Source organism: Acanthochromis polyacanthus, chromosome 3 (assembly GCF_021347895.1).
Source record: "Acanthochromis polyacanthus isolate Apoly-LR-REF ecotype Palm Island chromosome 3, KAUST_Apoly_ChrSc, whole genome shotgun sequence".
Classification (NCBI taxonomy): domain Eukaryota; kingdom Metazoa; phylum Chordata; class Actinopteri; family Pomacentridae; genus Acanthochromis; species Acanthochromis polyacanthus.
Genome location: NC_067115.1, coordinates 16017575 through 16041822, shown reverse-complemented (window position 1 = coordinate 16041822; position 24248 = coordinate 16017575). Strand labels below are relative to the sequence as shown.

At 39.1% G+C, this 24248-nt stretch overlaps 2 protein-coding genes across 8 annotated transcripts; both read left to right on the top strand.

The window, feature by feature from the left end:
- The first annotated feature begins 1373 nt into the window (after positions 1 to 1373).
- Positions 1374 to 15579, top strand: LOC110948065 (pre-B-cell leukemia transcription factor 1-like). 7 transcript variants are annotated; one of them, XM_022189440.2, is made up of 9 exons: positions 1374 to 1521; positions 2114 to 2352; positions 4386 to 4459; positions 8937 to 9175; positions 9839 to 10029; positions 10118 to 10253; positions 10363 to 10519; positions 12123 to 12207; positions 12745 to 15579. In XM_022189440.2, the coding sequence occupies exons 1-8, from the start codon at positions 1513 to 1515 to the stop codon at positions 12164 to 12166; spliced, it is 1089 nt and encodes a 362-aa protein (XP_022045132.1). In that variant the 5' UTR covers positions 1374 to 1512; the 3' UTR covers positions 12167 to 12207; positions 12745 to 15579. The 7 variants fall into 7 exon arrangements, with proteins under 7 accessions (XP_022045132.1, XP_051801671.1, XP_022045133.2 ...); XM_051945711.1 differs by lacking the exons at positions 12123 to 12207; positions 12745 to 15579 and having other exon boundaries at positions 10363 to 12116; XM_022189441.2 differs by lacking the exons at positions 12123 to 12207; positions 12745 to 15579 and having other exon boundaries at positions 2105 to 2352; positions 10363 to 12116.
- A 1488-nt stretch (positions 15580 to 17067) lies between these two features.
- Positions 17068 to 22588, top strand: LOC110948064 (basement membrane-specific heparan sulfate proteoglycan core protein-like). Its single transcript, XM_022189439.2, has 8 exons — positions 17068 to 17226; positions 18671 to 18817; positions 18906 to 19040; positions 19714 to 19886; positions 19969 to 20155; positions 20238 to 20417; positions 21776 to 22039; positions 22135 to 22588. Exons 1-8 carry the CDS (start codon positions 17178 to 17180, stop codon positions 22137 to 22139), a joined length of 1140 nt encoding a protein of 379 aa, XP_022045131.2. The 5' UTR covers positions 17068 to 17177; the 3' UTR covers positions 22140 to 22588.
- The last annotated feature ends 1660 nt before the right edge of the window (positions 22589 to 24248 follow it).

The window sequence follows — 24248 nt, the reverse complement described above, 5'->3', positions numbered from 1 at the left end:
AACTGCACTGACATTAAAGGGTGAAGCTTGTTCCAAATTGTTGCACAGTTCCTCTTTGTGTTAAGCCCAGATTCTGGTTGATTCTCTGACCTGAAGGGTCTAGTTGCAGAACAAAGGGTTAAAAGTTACCTTATTTGGTGCTGAATATAATAAAATAGTGCAGTAATTATCACCAGAAACCTCAAGCCGCAAGCAAATATATTATAGTGATGAAGATATGTCAGATGTCAGAGGCGGGCCAATAAATGTCTAGTCTTCAATGGCAAAAGAATAATCCTCAAATCAAGAAATTAAAATGAGAACAATATAGTTTGGTAACTAGGCCTATAAATGAGCACAAATACAGTCAGTATCTTTTAGCAGCAAAAAGTGACACATTATTACTGACAAATACATTGAAGATGGATTACATGATGATCTGTTGATTGTAAACTGCAGATAAAACTGATTCTGATGGAAAATGATCATCACTTAGTTTTGGGAGCGTAACGAACAACACCAACATGGGCTCCACAGAGAGAACATGGCCTCTTCGCGGTTTCAAATCAAACTGCAGCACATATAACTGCAGCACATGTGTCTGAGCCAGCAGACACACTGATGGGGAGCTGCGTAAAGACAGACAGAACTAAACCAGAATTCAAACAATGCTGCTTTCAAAATAAATGCACACATTCTCGTCACTACGCAAACACACTGTTGAACTTGTTCAGTCACTCTATGCAATATTTTAAAACGATGCTTTTCTATTAATGGGGGGTAATTTAATAACAGAAGACATGTGGGCTCTTAGTGGGTTACATTTAGTGTATTGTATAGGTGGCATGCAGGTCTGCAGAGAGCCAGCTTTGGCCCCTTCGCTAATTTAACAGGTAATATGTGCAGGCTGAAGGCCCACAGAGTGTATTTTATTGGAGGTAAGCAGGCCTACAGAGTGCCCCTTTGGCTCCTCAGCTTTTTGTATAGGAAGCATGTGGGCCTAAGGAGGGCCCACTTTGGCTCCACAGCATTTTATAGATGACATATAGGCCCGCTTTGGGCCACTTTGACCCCTCAGCTTATCCTATTAGTATTATATATGTCCACAGAAGGCCCACTTTGGCCCTTCATCTTATTTAACAAGAGCCATTGGTCAATAGTGGGTCAAAAGAATCACACTTAGACTCACAAAAGCTATTTAAATATATCAAAATGTATTTTCAAACACACGATAATCATTGAAAGCCAAGAATGAAGTGCAACAGCTGTAAAAGCCCTCAAGAAATCATAAAATATCTCATTATTCATAGAAAGAAACGAACAAAACAAATGCGTTGGGTTTGGAAGCTTGGGTTTCAATTCCGGTTTTGTACGTGAAGGTCTAAAACGGAAGTCTTGCCTCCATGTTATGTAACTTGACAGTGGAGTAGCAGAGTGGAGCAGCACCGAGACAACCGTGTTGGTGAATAAAAACGGGAAATGAACAACAACACATGATAGAAATCTGGTCGTGGGAGGCTCGGACCGAAACACATGGAGGAGGTGCTTTAGGAAGTATTTTCTCTGCAGCGTGTTTTAGGTGATTCTGTCCGTTGGCACTTTTAGTAGCCGTGCAGGCATTCGTGGATAAAAACAGAGAGCTCGACAGCAGAAGACTCACTCCCAGGTTATGAGATATGAAGCTTTACCGCAATTCATACCAGTAATACAAAAGGAAAAGCAGTTTCTTATTTATGGCGGTTATAACAGCTTATATTTAGACACAGGGGTTAGAGAAAGGAGGTTTGAGCTTCTGACAAGCCAGTTTGGAAAAATGTTGTCACTTTATTGATTAGAGAGAGAGCCCATTTTTCAGGAAAACAACACATTTCTCATTTTTAAAATTTTTAGTGCACACACCATTGGATAAACATAAGCACCTGACTATAACACATGGTGAACTTTTCATGCCAGAGAAGAACTTCAACCTGTAGAGGTCCAGTTGAGTTGGGTTTTCTCAAATTTTTTTTTTTTTTTTTTTTTTTTTTTTAATCTAAGTAAATTGTGAGTCTGCTTGCTGGAATTTGTCTTTCTGCTCCTGCTGAAGCACTTTTCTTTGTTTTTGTTTTTTGTTTTTTACTTTAAGTGCTAATAGTTGGAGAAGGAATCACCCTTTGTTGATACCTGCTGCCCAAATTTTACTCCACTCTGGGATAAGCGCCACACAGGAGGTATGGAGGCCCACTCCATGTCCGGTCATGTTGGTCTATCTGGAGAAGATGTTGGAGACCCTGATGGTTTTAGAAAACACCAGAATCATCACCAGGACATCGGTGACGTCCTTCAGCAGGTCATGGCCATCACAGATGAGAGCCTAGAGGAGGCTCAGGCCAGGTAATAAAAGAAATGCACTCTAAGTCTGCACAGGGGAAATATAATTTCCACCAATCCTTACTTCCACTGCAACTTAATGCACCTCAAACCATCCCTAGTCTCCAGAGCAACACCAGTTCACTCTTAATGAATTGCTATGAGGTTTTGCTATTGATGGACTGTCTGAATAATGACCAAGTACTGGAAATAGCCAGAGGGCAGAGGTTTGAGATGATAATAGTCATTGGAGAGCTTGACTTAGAAGGTGAAGGATCAGGGACATGTAGCTGATGTGAAACTGCCCATTGGTTTCATAATGAGAGGATCTGCTGCAGAAAGCCTGTTTGACCACTATGACCACGACTCCCATCCCCTACCATCAACGCACAAGCATCTTGGTTCTTTTTAAGCGTGGTTCTGTCTTTTACAGTATTTTCCAGCAGCTCCTACACATTACAATAACAACTGACTTGTAAACTCAAGTTTCGAGTGCAGTAGTTAGCTGAAAATCCTAGAAATTGTAAATAAAACCAAAGACTTCGGTCCGTTTACATTTGTAATATTGTGATGTACATGGGTAGGGGATATATTAATAGTTTTAATGCATTGTTGTTCATGTAAAACACCATTACACTGTACCAACAGTTGGCTGAAAATAGTGACACGAGGAAAACTGTCATATGCCATACAAACAACAATACATCAAAACAATATCAGCATATATGTTGTCCAATATGCACCAAATTGAAAACTGTCTTTAACATAATATAATATGATGTTTAAGGTGACTTGGAAACGGTGTCATCACATGTTTAAAATACTGTTAACACTGTCTGCAGCACATGCAGCGGAGTGTGTCTCATGGCTGAGCAGGTGGCGGTGCAGAGTTTTGGTTTATATTCACAGTAAGGCACTGGGATCAGTTTGTGAAATACACTGCCGTAAGGCTTCAAAAATGACCCCATGGTTTTCTATTTCAGTGTAACTTTTTACAAATGTATATATATTTCCACCTTGGACTAGTTAGTTTTTTCAATCTTTGGGTTTATCAGCCTGTGTTTCCTTTGTGCTTCCTCAGTTAATTCTCTACCACTCTTTTATTTAAAATCTCATCCAGCTAAAGTACACAAGCCAAAATTGACTTTTCTGTTTACCGTTTTATCTCTTCCTTGTGCCAGCTCTTCATTGCCAAGAAATTAACTTGGAGTTCAAACTTCCTTTTTCCCCTTCAGAAGGTTGTTTTCTGTTGAGACTGAATCAATCTACTTGTTGACATCTGACATTTCGTACGTATATACACTGATCAGGCATAACATTATGACCACCTGCCTAATATTGTGTTGGTCCCCCTTTTGCTGCCAAAACAGCCCTGACCCATGGAGGACTGGACTCCACTAGACCTTTGAAGGTGTGTTGTGGTATCTGGCACCAAGATATTAGCAGCAGATCCTTTAAGTCCTATAAGCTGTGAGGTGGGACCTCCATGGATTGGATTTGTTTGTCCAGCACGTCCCACAGGTGGTTGACTGGAGTGATATCTGGAGAATCTGGCACCTTACAATTCATATGTATCTACTCTACTCTACTCTACTCTACTCTACTCTACTCTACTCTACTCTACTCTACTCTACTCTACTCTACTCTACTCTTCAGTAAGTTTGAATGTCAGCTATGTGCTCAGGCCTGTTTTCAGTCAAAGTCCTAAACAGGTCTGGTTACACACTCACCCTGCTGAACCCAACGACATCCTATATAGTCCAAACCATAAGTATTTCCACATGTACATGCTTACACTTTGCTTCAGCAAATTCAATTTTATATTTCAGATAACAGAAAGTCATTGAAGCGGTTTTACATAATTACCGAAAGAGCTGTGTCAGAGATACATAGGTGTTATTGTGCTGAGTAACCTGAAGAATGAAGAATGTGTAACTGTCTGGACTGTGTGTCTAAGAAATGATGGGTGTCAGGGCCTCTAGTCTGTATGTGTTAACAGAGAACTGCTTGGAATAACAGTCCGTGCCTCAGTCTTATGCTTTGATTTTCCTTTAAAGGAAACATGCCTTAAATTGCCACAGAATGAAGACCGCCCTCTTCGATGTTCTGTGTGAGATCAAAGAAAAGTCAGGTAGGATTTCTATTTGTCACTTTCTTTTTCCATTTTTTACATGAAGCAGTGAAGAAAAAGGTTACATGCAGATAAGATTGAGCATTTTACTCCTTCAGTGAATTGGTGAGGTTAAACATGCATTATTTTAAAACATTCTTTTCTATCTTAAAGCTTTCATTAGGTCAGGCTGCGATTATAAGGATAAGGGATTTTAAGGGGGAAGTTTTGGAAATGTAAATCACTCTTCATACCTTTGAATGTGAGCCACATGATGACACAACTGTGACAGAGACCGAGAGAGAGATTGGAGACGCACAAACGGATTGTATAGAAGACCAGCTACATTTTTTCCCAGCCTTCGTTATCCAGCTGCTGCTTGATATTAATGCATTAATGTCTCTCTTTCTCCCTCTCTTGCTCTTGTGCTCAGTGTGTCGCACTCTAGCGTCTTCAATTTGTGATGGGATTTTTCTAAAACTCACCCTCTGCTCGCTGCCTTGGTGGTTTTTTGGTGACGGTCTCCTCCAAATGCTCAGATGGTGAAAAGGGTTTGAAGCGCTACTGCAGGAGGAGCGTCATAACGAGAGACGCTTTTGACTGAGAAATTCATGGGACCAGCAGGAATCTTCTGATCTGGGTGATTAACATTAGGAAAGTGTTGAGATGATGCAATGTTTAAGTAGCTGTAATCGTGTGTTATTTACATCGTGAACTGATGGTTGATACAGATACCTAAATATCAACTCCTTCCTTCTAATTCATTCCCACCTTTTTTTAATGCACAGTTGTGATTCTTTTCAAAAATGTGTATTTCACAAGGTGGGAAATCTACACTTAAGCGTAGAAAACTCCTTTCACACAAAGCACAGAGAGGTGTGAGTCAAGTGTGAGTCCTTGTTATTGCCTCATTTTATTCACTAAGCCTGGAAACAGGACACATGGCATTGGCAGAACTTGGAGAGATTCAGAGTTTCCAGGGAAAACAGCTGCCTTGCCGACACTCTGTCATTCAGCCTTTCCCGCCTTTACAGCCCGAATTTAGGGAATCTGTCATGAGAGAGTAAGAGAAAGGTGCCAAAAAGAGGTTGAATACATACAAGAGAAAAGGGAAAATTGCAGAGATGGAGGAACGAGTGGATGATTTTGACCTTTCTTCAACACTTAAACGTATTCTGTTGCATTTGTCTGCATGATCAGCTGTGTGTTCCTCCCACTGCAGCATTTACTCAGAAAGAATGGGTCAATATTTGTAGTCTTTTCTCATCTGAGTTCTCTACAGTTTAGTGAGTGTTTGTCTTTATCTGGAAAGTGGGAAACTTGAGAAAGTGGGATTGTTCCTCCCTTCAGTCCTAAATCATCTTCTTCAGAACGGTGAAGATGATTAAAAGCTAAGGCTGGTGTCATCTATATCTTTTTAACATGAACAAATCCCAGGAAGAGCTTGAAACCAGCACTTTATGACTTCCCTATTGGTCTATGGATCACCCAACTATGGCTATTTGTTTCTGCTATAGTTCTACATTCTTAGAAATGGTTTGTGAATGCGTAGTTTTATTTTGAAAAAGTTTCAAGCCGACTCCTGCACACTGTCGAACTTGCAAAAACACATTTATTGGTGATGTTTCTCTTGGGCAAGGGCAATGATTATGCAGTAATTATCGCGGTTTTAATTCCTGAAGTAAACAGAAACTCAAATTTTACATTTTACGAGAGTTACAACGTGACTATGTTAGAAAATTGTTTGTCAACAGAAGGAATCGTGACTAGAAGATGAGCCTGGTATCAAAATGCAAATAAATACGACAACTTTCAATTGTTGTGACCAACCACCTAAGCCACATAGTGCTCCTGAAAGTTTACCCAGAATGCTTTTTTAAAATTTACCCCAGTAAATTATCAAAAAATCCAGATCCAGAGTATCAACACTTGTTTCCATGACTTAAAGTCATAGAGATTAAACTGCTGCAGTTTTGCTATAAAAACTATTACATATTCCATGATACTGATGCTCAAAGTTAATCATAGATAAATTGAACAAAATTTAGATTTCAATGCGACATCTCGACTAAATGCAAAATTAATTTGGCTGCTTTTTTTTGGAAGTTTCATTTCTGAAGATTTGAAAAAGCTCATCTAGACATAGAAACAAGAACTATATTGGTTGCAGCTTTTTTTATTCAGTGGAAAGGGGACAGTGTTGGTTGTAGTTTTCATGAGAGCTCAAGAGCGTATTTCATCCATAAAAATTTAATTTGTGTATCCAGTGTAGTTACGAATTTACGAGGGCTCAAAAATGCTAGAAAGGATTATGCAAATTGGAAAGCACAGCATTTCCACCCACTGCTATGTACTTCAAGGGCCTGTAAGTCTGCAAACAGTCATAGTATAAAGGTAAAGCTATGCATGCTTTGATAAATATAATTAAGTTATTGTACATACAAAATCAGATCATTCTTAAGGTGCTATGTGGGAGGTACTGCTGTAATTTTTCATGAAACAGCCCATCAGGCAGCATCTGGAGGCCGTATAATCCAGCTGCAGGGGCACAGAGGTCAGGTGTTTGCTGAATTAATCGCGTTGATGACGTGGGCTGGTGCTCTTCACACTTGATGCAAACAAAAGTGATGTACAGCTGTGGTCTGCAGACTTTTGATTTCTGACTTTAGCTCGTAGATTGGACTGTATCAGCAGTAGTTGATAATCTGGCACGTTCGCCTGTTCAGTGATTCATTATATAACTGTAAATATCGAAGCAGCACTTCAGTATTGTATTACCAGGAAATTACTGGTGTGTCTGACAGATCGCTGAAATTTGAGGACATCACAGTTCATTAGTGTTTAAAGGTGTGTGTGTGTGTGTGTGTGTGCTATTGAGGTGAGTCTGATGTGGATGCTGTCATTGGCGTCTTTGTGGATTATAAATGGTAGTCGATCAATGGACTGACCTTTTAATTGCCACCTCATTTGCATAACTGTGCAAATGAACGACCTCTCAAGTGAGCTTTCATTTTTCACAGCGTCTTTAGTGGCTCCTTGAGAGCCGCTGTCAGTTAGCAGCTGTGTGTGTGGGGATGCATGCGTTATGTGTGTCTCGTGCATACCAATGAAAACCGGCATCGCTACCATGTTTTTGTTAATGTAAACCTCCCTCCTCTCAGTGTTTTTGTTGTCAGTCTTCTTGCTCTTTTTCTCTTGCGTTCTTCACTCCAGTAGCTCCAGTGTACAGAAAAACAGACTCTGCTTAAGTTACTTTACCGCCTCCAGCAAACGCAGCCGCACAAACAGAGCTGTAACTGAGCTTGTCTTGTGTCATCCAATATTTATGTTGGTGCTCTTCCTGGACTGCTTAACTAGTTTTCCCTCAAGTTTGCCTGCATAGCCTGTAGATCCGAACCAGCGAGGGGTTTTTCTGTTGCTGTGTTGCAGAGAAAACTTGATTCCTTTGTAAATCTCCGGCTTCTTTCTTGAGTGTTAAGCAGCTAGTATTTGACTTTCAATTCTTTGGGTGTGGTTACAGACAACATACATTTTAGTGACGTATGTTGAGGGGGGAATATGGGACTAGGAAACAAAATGGAAGAAGTTCATTTTAGTATGGAAACTGTGTGTGTGGGTCTTGTATTGCTCTCTGATGGTTTCTAAGAAAACTCTGCTCAAAAAGAAAAAAAATCTGTATAACATCTACATTATAGAGGGTTCTGAAACAGCAAATTCACTTATTACAAAATGATGTTGTTTTGTACAGTGTGACCAAAAGCAGTGACACTAAATGCGAAGCAAACCTCATTTATATTCAGCAACATCTTGCTCTCTGTGATTCTTTCATGTCTTAAATCACAAATTAAGTTGACAATGTGACTATATTTGTGCGTTAAATTGTGATCCAGTGATCAAAAGTTAAAACACTGACTTCAGAAAGAAGCTACTAATTATGTAAATTCTCAATGAACCCATTTTAAATATGGCACCATAAAACACGCTGATCTCCACAAATTACACTATTTGGAAGCAGCTTAAAAGTTTGGATGTCAGTGGGGGTTGTAATGCCTCATACAGTGTGTATCCTGTTTTCCTAGCTCTACATGACAGAGCCAGAAATTCTGAATGAATTGCGTTACATAAGCAGAACATGTCATGTTATTCTGCTCCTTGTTTCCTCGGCGCTTTTCAGCCAAATGTGTCTCATTTTGGAGTCTATTCTCGTTTCAGTTCCACTGATTAAATGATGCGCCACAGTGTGAGACTATAAAGCTGTAAGCTCTGAATGGTCCAAGTAGTTTTTAGTGCTGAAACCTGTAGCACTGCCAAATAAAACCCTAGAAAGCCAAAAGAATTCTAGGAATTGAGGAAAGTACAGCAGTAGGTGAGTAAGTGAGCAGGCAGCTATAGTAAATAAAGCTCGATTTTAACTAGAACATCTGGATTTGAACATGAACTTTACCTCATTGCTTTTTGGATCTGATGTGGCTGTGACACTTCCTGTCCTTCCCCACAGCCCTCAGTATTCAGGGCGTCCAAGAAAAGGACTCTCCAGAACCTCACCTAATGCGACTGGACAACATGCTGTTAGCAGAAGGGGTTGCTGGTCCAGAAAGGGGCGGAGCCTCTGCAGCAGTGGTCGCCGCAGCAGCCGGTGGATCACCTGAAGATGGGACCTTAGAACATGCCGAGTACAGAGAGAAGCTCAGTCAGATACGACAAATTTACCACGCTGAGCTGGACAAATATGAACAGGTAAAGCTGTAAACTGAAAAGCAAGTTTCGACTATCGAAGGATTCGACTATCTCTGATTTGCCTGGAATTCTCAGAGCATAAAGTATGGATATTTCTAAAAATGCTTGTGAAATTTTATATTAAGTATATTAAATACTTTCTGAAAAAATAATTTGTTCAAAGTTGCCCTTTCACCCACTTCCAGCTCTTTGTTTCACACATTGTAATTTGAAGCTATATTTGAACAACAGTATCTCAGGAACTATTAAATATTAAAACCTGAAATGTCCCCTGTTATTGCTCACCATGTCTTTATTTCATAATCTGCAATATTAGACAAGTCGGTCAAATAGTCTCTGATTTGGACTAGTTGAATTTAAAAAAAATTAAGCCATAATCAAAAGTCCCATCTTTAAGCACACATTAGCAACAAAAGAACAATCATGCAGAAGTCAGTTTAAAAGAAAAACATATTTGATAAATCAGTCATTAAAATTTCACAGATACCATTTTAAATATCTACAGTTATGATAAAAAAAAGATTGAAGCAAATGACAGATGGTCTAGCAGAAAGCCCCTGGTGGTTTGAGATGGATGGTGATGGAAGCGGTCATGCTGCCAAATAAATTTGAGTGAAGAGCTTTCTTTGCCCACCTTCAGTCACATCTCTTTGTCTCATACAGGCGTGCAATGAATTCACCAGCCATGTGATGAACCTGCTGAGGGAACAGTCCCGTACGCGTCCCATCTCACCCAAAGAGATCGAGCGAATGGTGGGGATCGTTCACCGAAAGTTCAGCTCCATCCAGATGCAGTTAAAGCAGAGCACATGTGAAGCAGTCATGATCCTGCGTTCCAGGTTCCTGGATGCCAGGTTGGTTTAGAACATATTTACAACACTGTGAAGAAGAGTATTTGCTCTTTTCTGACCTTTTATTTCCTTGATTGTCCTTTACTGTCAGGCGACAACGAAGGAACTTCAGCAAGCAGGCAGTAGAGACTTTGAATGAATATTTTTACTCCCATCTGGCAAACCCATACCCCAATGAGGAGACTAAGGAGGAGCTGGCCAAGAAATGCTGCATCTCTGTTGCTCAGGTAGGGATGTCGAAGACAGGATTTTCAATTCTAAAAAAAACTGATCAGAACACACATATGTACGTGATTTATTGTAAAGACTCCAGCTGAATCTCTTGACTTCTCTCAGGTGGCCAACTGGTTTGGAAACAAGAGGATTCGGTACAAGAAGAACATTGCAAAGTACCAGGAGGAGGTGAACGTTTATGCCATGAAAGCAGCTGGAGATGCTGTAAGTGTGTCTTCAGTGGCAAGCTCAGCCAACTCTCCAGCGACGCCAAACTCAGGTACCAAACACGCACATATGATTTCATCAAAACGGATGGGAGCAACTTAGTCGCCACATTGTGCTTTAGGTGAAATTCTTCCTCCCTGCACTCCTTCCTCCAGTTCACTCACCTCTGACTTCATTTGACTGAATTAACCAAATGAAAACACCCGATTTAGAAGAAAAGTGAACATGAGAGAAATGCAATGTCCTGTTGCTCCTTTTGTTGTCTTGAACTGTCGAACCTTCTCTGCAATTCTGGTCTAGTGTGTTGGCTCACGTTTGCTACATGGCAAAGGTTACCTGTTTTGTGTGGTAAAGAAGAGCACATAAATAATCGTGTCGGTGATCTTTCAGAGGTTACATCAGCTTCTTGGCATTCATTAGAGCTGCTCGGTTTCCTTTTCTGTATAAGACCGGATTTTTTTCACATGAAAGCAGGAGAGAGGTTATTTTGAAATGTTCCCGTGAAATCTTGCGGACTATTTTGTTGCCCAATAATTTAAAACCATGCACTAAAAGCAGTCGTTTACACAGCAGTCTGTAATGTCATATACTGTTCTAATCATAGTCAGGACAAGATGAAATTATCTGATTTTGACATGACCTTGATGTCTGTATTGTTTCTGTATCAAGGTGCAGATATCACAGATCATCTCCAACAGTTTAATTATTAAGATAGCACATTAATTACCATATGTCTTCAATTACTTATCCAAGCAGTTGTTGACTTAAGTTTTGTGCCACTGCGAACTTATTCTATTGGTTTGTGTGTTTGCAATTATTGATGCAGTTTGCTTTGGGTGCATTTGTTAGTTTATGGATTTTTTTGTTTACAAAATACACATGAGAAATGGTTTGGCATTCATTCTCATAATGACTAGGATTATACAAGTCAGCAGTTAAAGTGGGGATTCTCACTTATTTAAGTCATGAGCAGATTTGTGAAATTAGTTTCACTTCTTGGCTGAGAGACACTACTAATTATAAGTTTGCCCCTCAGCCATCACAGCTTCCCATCTTTCACAGCCTGTGTGATGCCAGGCTCCAACTATCATTACCAAGAATGTGAAGAGATAATTGTTTCCCTCGTGGTGTGGATGATACTGGTTGTCTTGTGTTGGAAAAATCTTAAAAGCAGAAGAAAAATGACTGCGGATCTGTCCGTGGGTTGCACAAGTAGGACAGTGAGGGTTTTGCATCATTTAGTCGCAACATGTCACAAACATTTTGTGGAAGTTGTCAACTAATGAAAGAGACTGGTGTGTTTTTGTTGAGATGTTTTGAGGTGTCATGAGTCAGTTGTCAAAGACTCTCTCTCACACTGAACAGGAGTAAATAATCGGTTTTCAACCCTCAGTTTTTGTTCCTGAACCCACACATCTTTCCTACGTCTTTTACACTATTTTCATGCAGATATTAGATTCACAGGCAATTTGGAGTTACTGTTGAGCCTAATTTTTGTTAAAAATAATAGAAAAATCAACAAACAGTGTTAGCAGCAGGGAAACTGCTCTCTCTTGAAGACCGGGATAAAATTTGAAGTAGTTAAATTTTTAAAAAAATTTTTTTTATTGTGCGTTTAAATTCTGATTCTGGCATGTTCTCTGAACTCCCAACAGGAGGATACCCAGCTTTATGTTACACGCCTGATGAAAGGCTTTGAGAAACCACTTGGAGGTGCTGTTCTTCCTCCTCACTGTCTGTGTGAGTAGCTGTTGTTGCTGCATATTGTTGCTATAGCTACACACTGGAATGACATGTCAACAGCATGTGGTACCGTTCACATGTTCGGAAGTCACTTTTGATGTAATTTGTTTACATTTATTACACTAAGTCACTAACTGGATCTGTACATTGGGCTGTTGCAGAACATTTTTAGGAAACAGTTAAACTAAAATCCTTTATTTGTTGATTTTAGTTATTATTTAATTATTGTGCAAATGGTTTCATTTCAACATGTCAACATCCCTGCAAAGACTATATGTTTGGCAAACATTTAGGATTTCATGCCATGATAGGTCAAGTGTCTGCATAGTCAGGCAGTTGTGTCATTCAGCAAAAATCAACATGTACTGACTGATTAGAGGAATTGTTGTATTTATAATTCAGAAATTACTAGGAATAATCAGAAGCAAGTGGATACTATAAATGTATACTGTACTAAACAAATTCATTTGTATTACTGCATATTTGACCTTCACAGCTAATATCCTGTCCCTGTCTGAATGTATCTTTCATCAGGTGGATGGAGGCTTGGGGTACAGTGTACATGAACTCAAACTGTGGGTCGACTTCCAGCTGAGTCACAAATGGACTCTACCGGAACTCCCAAAAAACTCTTTCTTTTTATTTTGCCTTGTGGTGCCTTTCCACACATCTACCAGGAGTTTCCTTTTTACCCCTTCACATTTTAACAAATCAATTTTACAATAATTTCATGTCTTCCCTCTGAAGGGGTTTGGGTCTGTATGTGGTTTTACAGCAGTGGTGGATTCATTGTTTTGTATTGTGACATTGTAACACCCAAAAAGTACAAAAAACATGCATGTTTTACTTTTTTTTAGATATTGAAACAGATATTGTGATGTTGTCTTTTTTTAGGAGAAAAGTACAGGTTAAACCTCACATAACCAAAAACAAATAAACACATTTTTACTTGTTAAGCTTGTGCATCCTGTGGTGTTGCTTCAGAAAGCATCTGGGTTTCAGTTGGCTTCTATTTCTGTGATTTTATTTTATATTTTATTGTGTAAATTTAATATTCTTTTAAGAGGTTATCACATTCCTTATATGCTTTTAACAAAACAGCCAAAGAGGCTTCAAACACAGCAGAATATATTCAATGGCCATTTCTCAATTCTGAGACCGCAAGTCCGTTCTCGCGTTCTCGCCAAGTCCGGTCAAGTCGTTCTCGCAAGACCGGACTTGGCGAGAACACGAGACTGCATCGAAGTTAAAGTCCAATGTGTTGAGCAATATTTGAACTGTTTAATCAGTTCTGCACATTCATTGCCGATCATGTGTTTTCTTTTTGAGCGGCCTCTAGTGTTCAGCAGTGTCACTGCATCTAATTGGATTTGGGATATTTTGAAACAGTGTTGTTCTTATCAAACTGAATTTGCCAAAGTATGTCTTCCACAAACTCTAGGATTCTCTGCCTTTCTTTGTAGGTACTCCTTTCCTTTTCTAGATAGTCTTTAGTGCTGTCTTAGAACCAAAAGAACCTCAAGGAAACCTGTTTGCTTCTGGGGTTCCTCAAAGAACTTTGACAGCTCAGTTCAGAGAAGGTTACTGAAGGAATATGTAATAACGCAAAAGGAGGAGTTTTTTTTGTAAAGTTAGCTGTAAGCCTAACTTGTACTTTACACTGTATTTACACTTTTTTAATTATGTCAATTAATTATAAATATACATTATCTTTGAATTTCCCTCAGGATTAATAGTGTCTCTCTCTCTGTCTGTCTGTCTGTCTATCAGGATTTTTTTAGGTTCTAGTCTTTTGTTCTACATTTGATGGAGTTCGGTGAAGCCTTATTTATCTTTCTTATCTTATCCTTTGTTTATCTTTCAAGTTGAATTTTAGCTTCAAATCTTTAAGGGCTGTGGCCAAAGCCGAGTCGAAAGATAACTGTTTATTGTGCGCAGCCATCTTCTTGTCTATCCGTGTTTCTATGGTTGTTTCCGGTTGTTTCTGTCAGAATCGTCACGCCTCTGTCGTCACTTCGTTACGCCCGCCTTCTGACTCTACACTTCATGGTGATTCGTCGGCCAGTTTTAGGAGCATCCAACCTCCAGGCTTACCGAGGGTAACTAGACCGACCCTGGCAGAGAATTTAATTCGTTGCCGTGGGTTGTCTAGCGCGGCTAGGCTAGCAAATACATGCAGTAAGAGTCCAAGCTGGCCGGGAAGGCACATACACCCAAACCACTCAGCTTACTAATGCCAAGAAGTTGTTTTTTTTAATTTACACTTACTACTTTTATTAATCAGATGCAGTACAAGTATATCTTCATAATGAAATATTGTTTATATACACTAGTATTTTTAGATGAAAACATGCCAGTGACTGTAATGTCCCTCTGTTGTGTTGATGTAAAGTAACTCATATTTAATGACATGAAATTGCTACTGTAGTTAAAGCTGAGAGATTTTAGTAAAACACATGTGTTTAGTAAAACACATTAAAGCAGTTACAAAGTCGGCTTACTATCACTTAAAAATATCTCAAGAATTAAAGGGCTGATGTCTCAGCAGGACCTGGAAAAGCTAGTCCATGCATTTATTTTCAGTCGGCTTGATTACTGTAACAGCATCTTTACAGGTCTACCTAAAAAAAACACTCAAACAACTGCAGCAGATTCAAAACTCTGCTGCCCGAGTCCTCACTAAGACCAAGAAAAGAGATCATATCACTCCAGTTTTAAAGTCCTTACACTGGCTTCCTGTCACTCAGAGGGTAGATTTTAAAGTCCTGCTGCTGGTCTACAAAGCTTTAAATGGTCTAGGACCAAAATACATCAGAGACCTCCTGACTCAGTATGAACCACCCAGACCACTCAGGTCATCTGGATCAGATCTTCTAGTTGTTCCTAGAGTAAAAACCAAACACGGAGAAGCTGCATTCAGCTTCTATGCCCCATATATATGGAACAAACTCCCGGAAAACTGTAGATCAGCTGAAACTCTCAGCACATTTAAATCCATTCTGAAGACGTACCTGTTCTCAGCTGCTTTTGATTAAAGTATTTTAAATAAATTTAAATATTGTTTTATGACAGTTACTTTTAACAGTTATTTTAACTCTAATTTTATGACAGTTATTTTAAACAGCCCTTGTTTTCTGACTCTTGTTTTTGATCTTTTTACTGTTCTGTTTTTTAATAATTGCCCCTGTTTTCTGACTTCTGTTTTTGATCTCTTTACTGTTCTGACTTTTTTTTTGTTTTCTTTTGTTTTTCTTTCTTTTAATAATCATCATCCTCTGTTCTTAATGTCCTTGTAAAGCACTTTGAATCGCCTCGTTGAAATGTGCTATATAAATAAATTTGCCTTGCCTTGCCTTGCCTAAATCTTCATTTTCGTAGCAGGTCTGTGATTATTGTTCAGGATTTTTCCTGTCTGTTGCTGTCTCACACTCAGCATTGTGCAAAGTTATGTTGTAATTCTCAAGTTGTAATTCTCCATCAGTGATTCAAGCATGGAAACTGTAGACACGTTTTGACTTACAAGAGACTTACGGCTTTGAAACTAATGCTTCCGTTCATGCTGGGGAGGTTCCCAACACATTTCTATCTCATGTATATGTAACAGCTTTATCAGAACTTAGGCACTCACCATGAATACTGCTTTTAATCCTCTGATTACTTTTCCTTTATTTCAAAATCGTCACAACTGTTATCCAAGATGACTTCATCAGGGAGTAAAAAAATCAACCCCGAAACTTTGCTGAAGGAACTGAATTAATTGCATGAAGAAAATGAGATTATTCCAGCATTATAGCATTATGGCCTGAATTAGTCGAGCAGCATTTGAAGAACAGAGCTCAGGATTTAATTTAACTGCTGAAGTGAGATAGGAATCAGATCTGAATGCCATTTGTTTGCTGGAAGAGCTCCCAGAGTGGATCATGTCAAAATATCTGATAATGCAGTGAGTGCTACACAATGTACTAGGTTATCAGTACAACAAAATGCCAGGCTAAATCAGTGGAGTCCTCTTGTAATGCTGCAAATGAATCAGCAAAAACAGCTTTGTCACTGCTGTTATTTAATCAGTAAAATGATCTGACAGTCTGGTGTTTCAATTAGATACTTACATTTAGCTAATCTGCAAACATTGCAGTTATCAGTTTGTAAAAATGCCTTTAAATGTGCTGCAATGAAAATAAATGTGTTTAAGGGAGGTTTCACTCCTTAATATTAAAACCATCATTTTATTCAACTATACAGAGTATTGAAGGAACTAATCTGAAGTGAGGAACAATAATAATCATGCTCTTATGAGTTTTTTGAAATCAAAAGCCTATTTATGTATTTTTTAAAAATCCATTTCTTCCCAGCTTCACACTAAAATGACTGTCTTCATCCCCAAAAACATGGTGAAAACAAGAACAGTTGTGCCTTCAGAGTCCTTTAGAACGGCGTTTCATCAGCCTTTATCACTGCAACTCACTGATCGATACGAACACACGAACGTTTGTTTGCAGGGTGATCATTTTCTTGGAAAACACAATAATCCGCTGAAGAGTAAAGTGACAAAATCACAATCATCCGGTTATGTGACACATTTAGAAATGATTGGAAAGTCACAAAATCCAGCTTTTGTACCGTTCACTCATATACATCCGGCAAGCTCTGAGCAAATAATATTAGTTACATGAGTTATTTGTGAAGCATATTGAGACAATTTGACCTGTAATTAGCGCTATATAAATAAAATTGAATTGAATTGAACAGCATAGCAACCTAAAAATCATTAGATACCATTCAGATCCACCAGAATCAGACAATTATTACTTCAAAAAGAGTGCCGAAATATCAAGCCGTCAATGCTTCATACGTGACTGGAGCATGCAGACAATATTTGAATAGGGGAAGGGTTAAAGGTTGAAAGTGATAAGAGACAGACAGAAAGGTTTATGCAGCAGAGAAAGTGGGACTAGTCTGTGCTCATCATGGATTTATCAGCCAGAGTTCTGATCCTGTGTTCTCTCTTATATTCAGGTAATTAATCTGCTTAAATTTAAAAAGCAGAATAACATTTGCTGTAACGCTGCATTGCTGTAACACTAAATTAATGTTTGTTTCTGTCGTGTTGACAGCTCCTCTGTTGGACACAACTGTTTCTGTGCATCAGAGGGTCAGATGAAGCTAAATGGCACTTAATTTTTTTTTTTTAACTATATAGTGTCTTGATTATTTTGGATATTTCGCAGATTACACCATAAAATGTTTTCTTTTTAATTACTCTATGTGAAAGAAATATTCTGGAAGAAAGCTGTTGATATTGTTACTTGAAAGAGATGCTATTATTGACATAATATTTCTTGTTTAAAGAGCAACACAAAATACATTTCTTCTCACTACAGAGACATAAATCTCAAAATCTGGGCAAATCAAATCAGATGTGTCATTTTGATAAACCAGCCTGTTAATTTCATAATATAATGTAGTTTAATCTTAGTTTGCAAGGCATGTCCTCATTTTTGTACATTTTTTGTTTTTTCCCTTTGTCATCAAGCAGCACTTCTGTTCAATCTGAGTATTTGTTCAGGTTATTTGCTTTGGGGTGGTGTTTGTTTACACTGTATTTTACCCAGACCTGTCTAAAGGTTCACAGAGCTGGTTTGTATGTGCATGTATTCTTGCATGTGTGTGACATTAAAGACCTCATCCAGTCAAAATCAACTTTTTTTAAAACCATTTTAAGATGTCCATATGACGGTGAGCTTGGAAGTTTTTTTTTTTTTTCCTTTTAATTGCTTTTCAACATGGAATCAATTCACATTAAAGACTCTTTCATATCAAAGTGAAAATTATTTTCTACAAAGTAATATCAGTTAATTAAAACTACCAAATGTAAAATAAATGACTGCATGAGATTTCACCCCTTTTAAAGTGAGTCACCTGATTCAACATAAGTGCAGCCAGCTGGTGCTAGAAGTTAGTGAAATGGAGATTGCCTCAGTGCAGTAAATGTGTTTCAAGTGATTGTAGTGCAAAGACACCTGTATCTGTAAGGTTCAGTCACAGGTGAATCTGTTGCCATGTTGACATAAAAGGTTTTTTTTTTTTTTTTGTAAATTGTTATCAAAAATAGCAAATTGGATTGAACGTGGTTGTGTGATGTTCAATGTCAAAGCAATAAAAGGTGAAAAGGAAGGTGAATATTTTGGGGGCTTTCTGCCTTATTTTTCATCTTCAGAATCAATTTCTGGCTGAAATATGCTTCGCTGAACTACTCTGATATTTCATCTTACCATTGCATAGTGATGAATAGTTTTGCAAAGGGGTGGTTGGAGAGACAGGATTTTATAGAGCTGCATTGTCTCCAGGAAGTATCAGTCTTGAGCTACATCTAAACCATTAAAAACTCTTTGAATATGTAACTTTGATACTCAGAGATGAGTTTTTAGGGGTTTAATCTACAGTCTGTCTGTCTGTTCAGTGGCTGGTCAGGCTCCAGTTGTCTCAGTGGTGCCTGGAGTTGCTACTATTCGCCAAGGACAGTCTGCCAGTTTTAAGTGCCAAGTGGGGAGCGGCGCTCAGCCAGTTCAGCTGGAGTGGAAGAGAGCCAACAACCAAGCCTTACCAGGTCAGGAGTGATGACATGTCAGCATAGGCGGTCCTCATACTATATCACCATCTGTGAGGTTTCACTGAATTCTCCCTTTTCCTTCCAGACAACGCAAATATCGGACCTGATGGGTCTTTGCTGACGATTGCAAACGCTCGACCTGGAAATCAGGGCCAATACCGCTGTGTGGGAATCAATTCCGCCGGCCGCAGCTCTGCCCAAGCTGTACTCAACGTCAAGTGTGAGCTTCACACTTCAGTTTTTCCACTGCTGAGTGTGTGCAATAGCAAAAGTAGTAACTGGGAAATAATATTTTATGTAGACTCCCTTTGAACTAAAAACTGAAAACATTCAAACCTTTAACCCCTTAAACTCCACATTTTGCACACTAATAACTGCACTATGTGTGTCTCTATGTGCATCAGATAATGCTTTAGAGCAGCTGGTTTATGTTCATGTTGTTTTTATATGAAATACTCGGTGTGATAATGTGGAAACAAGATGACAAAGTAGAAGACGTTGCTCTTAAATCCACAGAATGTTATGACCTGAACCTGCAATTCTGATTTTATAGTGATCTTCAGTTCATTGTTTAGCTGCCTACGGCTTTTCTTTTTTGCATGGCATCATTTTTGGCCACAGCAGGCGGCAGCTTTCAGGGAGAAAATTCATTGTTTATGACATACTTGGCACCAAACACCAGACAAACCCAGTTAGCAACAGGCTGGGGCGAATTTAGATGCTGAAGAGCCAGATGTTTCTCTCAGGAGCAGGTGGAGACCAAAAACTGAACTACAAGAGAATGAATGTTGAATGTATTCAGGATTTGCTAGGCAACTTGCTCCAAACTGACTGCTGGGTGTGTAAATACGAAACTGTTCCGATATGTTACTGCATCCCCCTCTCTCTATCAGATGCTCCTAAAGTTCGGTTGACACCACCAGGACCTCTGCGGGTGAGGATTGGTGATGCCGTGTCAGTGGATTGTCAGGCCTCAGGCAGACCACGCCCAACATTGTCCTGGAAACGCCAAGGCTCCACCCTGCAGCTGGTTACCAAGGAGACAAATGATGTCAACACCATACAGGTGAAACATGTACTCATGCATATACTATATCATTATTTCTTTCCACATATAAAACAACTAGTAAATGTTGTTTTATTTTCAGTGGCCTGCAGTGCGTCCAGAAGATTCAGGAGTTTATGTTTGCCAGGCTGAGAATAATGAGGGGGTGGCGGAGGTCAAAGTTGATATCGTTGTGGAAGGGGGTCTCGGGGCACCAGTGGCTACAGTGAGCGCAACAGAAATGACCGTGGTGGAGGGACAGACGGTCACAATGGAGTGTCAGGCCAGCGGTAAGACGTCTAAGTGCTTAAGTTTTAGATCAGCTCTGTTCTCACTTGTCTGTTTTCACTTTCTTTCTGTTCCTCCCTCCAGGCTCTCCTACTCCCGTCATCACCTGGTCCAAGCTTCGAGCACCGTTGCCATGGAAACACACTGTGGCTGGTGGGGTTTTGACATTGACCAGCGTCGGGCGCCAAGACTCGGGGCAATACATCTGCAATGCAACTAACATTCACGGCTACAGTGAGGCGTACACGCAGATGGAGGTGGACAGTGAGTCAAAAACATGAGCATCGCACTAGAAACTAGAAAAGCACTCGGAGAGCGCATACCTCTGCCATGCTGTTTGTCTGTCTGTCTGTCTGTCCGTCTATGTGTGTGTGTGTGTGTGTGTGTGTGTGTGTGTGTCTGTTTGTCTGTTAACAGAATAACTCAAAAAGTCATGCACGGATTTTCACCAAATTTTTCCAGGATGTCCAGAAGAGCAAAAGTAACAATCGATTAGATTTTGGAGGTGATCCGAATCACCGTCTGGATCCACACACACACATACACACACACGCACACACACACACACACACACACACACACACACACACACACACACACACACACACACACACACACAGACAGACAGACAGACAGACAGACAGACAGACAGACAGACAGACAGACTCCGGTGATTACATAACCTCCTAGCGGAGGTAAAAATGCCCCTCTCTAAACAAGAAAAAAAACTTTTTTCAAAGAACGTTTACCTTGAAAAAATCTGCCAATAGAACAAGTGAAAAATGGCTTGGTAAGATTTCCTGAAATAAGATGTGATATTTATAATATTGAGATCTTAAAATTAGCTGGGAAAACTTACTTAAGCTATATTTTACCAGGACTGTCAAGCTTAGGTGTCTTAACCCTCCTGTTGTCCTCATTTAAGGCACCAAAAAATATTGTTGCATTGTCTGAAAAAAATCCCAAAATTCAGCAAAAAAAATCCCCAAATTTATAAAAATGTGAAAAATCTTCAGGAAGAAAATTCCTTAAAAAATTTCCCTTAAAAGTTTTATTTAAAAAAACACTAATTTGGCAAGAAATAAAAATAAATTAAAATTGTAAATATTTTTGATAAATGAGTAAAAATCTTCCCAAAAATCCTAAAAATATCTAAAGTGATTACATATTCATCAGTAAAACTTCCAATATTTTCTTTAAGAACATTCACACAAAAAATTAACCAAAATCCAAATTTTAGCATTTCTTTTTTTCCATCAAAAAATGTTCAAAAATTTAACAAAAAAATTGAAAATGTGGAAATTTTCACTGTGAATATTTTTTTTCCTCACATTTTCAAACTTTAAAATGGGTCAGTTTGACTCGTAGGACAACATGAGGGTTATAACAAGATAATTTCAAGATTGTTTGACTTAACAAGATATTTAAGAAGTATTGTCTTAAAACAATTCCCTCCATCTTGCTGAAATGTCACTTGTATAGTGAATTTATCTTAAATCAAGTGGGATGAGACGTTTTGACTAAAGGAAAGACAAATAGACTTGGTAGGATTTTGAGTTTTTGCAGTGTGTACATTCAGATTCTTTGCCACTGCTTGTGTAATGACCTCCTTCTTCATCTAGCTCCTCCGTACGCCACCTGCCTGCCCGACCAGGTGAGGCTTCAGCCCGGAGATGCCCTTCGCCTGCAGTGCCTCGCCCACGGCTCTCACCCCATCCAGTTCACATGGACTCGGCAGGGCAGTGCTGGTATGCCTCCAAGAGCAGAGACCAAGGATGGAAGGCTGTTCATAGCTCGTATTAGACAGAGCGATGGCGGAACATACAAATGTGTGGCCTCCAACCACATTGGTTCGAGTGAGGCAGTGGCCAAAGTCACAATCAGAGGTGAGCTGATGCTTAGGCCTGGTGATTTAAAGTTCATTAAGTGTTTCTTTTACACTCTAATCTTGTCTTTTTCTCTTCTTCATTTATTTCTGCAGCTTAAATCAATTGGATCACACCATGTCTCACTGACTTCTATGCTTTTCTTCTAACTTCTGCAAACCTGGATTGTCCTGGATTCCATCAAATTAGTTTTAAACTTAATACGAAGAAAACAGAGAAAATGATATTTAAAAGATTCATATGTTTTGATATATGAAAATGAGAAACGTTGCCATTAATGTGCATTCTAGGTTAATTTTGTACTTTTATAGAAAATTAGTCTTGCTATTGTTGTTGCTATCTCTTTTTGCCGGTTGGAAAGCTTTTACTGGAATTTATCACAGCAGTATGTGTGGGAGTTTTTCTTTGGCTGGAATGTCTCTGCATCCTGCCGTCCTCCCTTCTACACTGTTACACTGTTAAGGTTAAAAGGAGGGTAGAAAAAATAAACAAAAACCCGATCTCTTATGCCATTAAATGTCAAAGTAATAAAGACTAAATAGAAAAATAGTTTCATGTCTAATTAAAAGCTTTGTTGTCCATCATTCCATCCTTCCATTCTCTATACACCGCTTTATCCTCACTAGGGTCGCGGGGGTGCTGGAGCCTATCTCAGCTGACTCGATCGAAGGCAGGGGACACCCTGGACAGGCCGCCAGTCTGTCGCAGGGCTACATATACAGACAAACAATCACACTCGCATTCACACCTACGGGCAATTTAGAGTAATCAGTTAACCTCAGCATATTTTTGGACTGTGGGAGGAAGCCGGAGAACCCGGAGAAAACCCATGCATGCACAGGGAGAACATGCAAACTCCATTCAGAAAGTTCCCAGGCCCAGGCCGGGATTTGAACCGGGGATCTTTTTGCTGCAAGACGAAAGTGCTAACCACTACCCCACCTTTGTTGTCATCAAATATTTTTTATCCACAAATATCTGCTATAATGGAGCTATTGTGGCTCCATACATTATTATAACTTTGCTCTGTACACCTCCATTTAAAGATACATTTAATCAAAAACAATCAGGTGCATGAGCTCCTTAACTCTTGATGATGATTGAATATAAGTACAGAAATCTGTTCCTGTTTGTGGTAATTGTGAGCACAAAGTTGGCCTTACCCATGGAGCCACAGTAGCCGCAATGACCAAACTAAAACTAAAATGCAGCCCGTGGCTCATTAAGGTGTTATATACTACACACAGCGTCAAACAATACAGTTATTATATTTTGTACAATCATAGTGGAGCCGTAGCTAAAGGAATTATGTTTTGGGATCTTTTTACTTTGTGACATTTCATGGTATAGACACAAGAGTGGCCACCAAAATGTAGAGAAAGGAAAATGTGCTCCAAAACCGCATATACAGGAGGAAACGCAAACATCGAAGGGAACATGGTCCAGATCCAGAAATGTGACATGATTTGGATAAGCAGCAGTGCACATAAAAGTTTTTTTTTAATACTGCTGTTGTGTTGCTTTATTAAGTTTAGATTTTTTAAAAACATTTATATACGAAATATGTTGTCAGTTTATCCAAATAATGCCCTTTTTACTGACAATAATACAGATGAGAAGATCTCATATTTGCAGCTCACAGCCCTGCTGCCAATATGAAATGACAATAAAAATGAATGGTTTATATAATTTAAAAGAATATAAATGTAATTTTACTACAAACTGGGTTACAGAGCAATCTCTTGACTGTATGTAGCTGTGTGATGGTATTTTTAGCGATCTTTTTGTACCGTCAAGTCCACATTGTGTAAGGTACAGTTGTTTTCATGTGTAATCACCAGAGCGACTGCAAATAATCCTCCAGTCCTCTAGAGTGTGGACTTAAGCTTCACTTATACTGCAGCCACAAGGTCAAACTGAGTCAAACTGAGCCTCTAGCACTGTGGAACATTTTCAGGGCAGCAGTTCTGTTCTGTGGCTTTTTTTTTGTTGTTGTTTTTGTTTTCTCTATGTGTATCAGTCTTTTTGGATTTGAAGCATGTTTCCTTTCATATTTGTGCTTGAACTCCTGTGTGTGTTTTGGTATTTCTATTGGAAGCTACAAAGAAAAATGTTAATAAGGAAGCCACATTGCTTTGTTAAGAAAAACAAACCAAAGAAAACTGATGTATAAAGTTCATTCCTTTTCATATGGTTCCCTAATTATAAT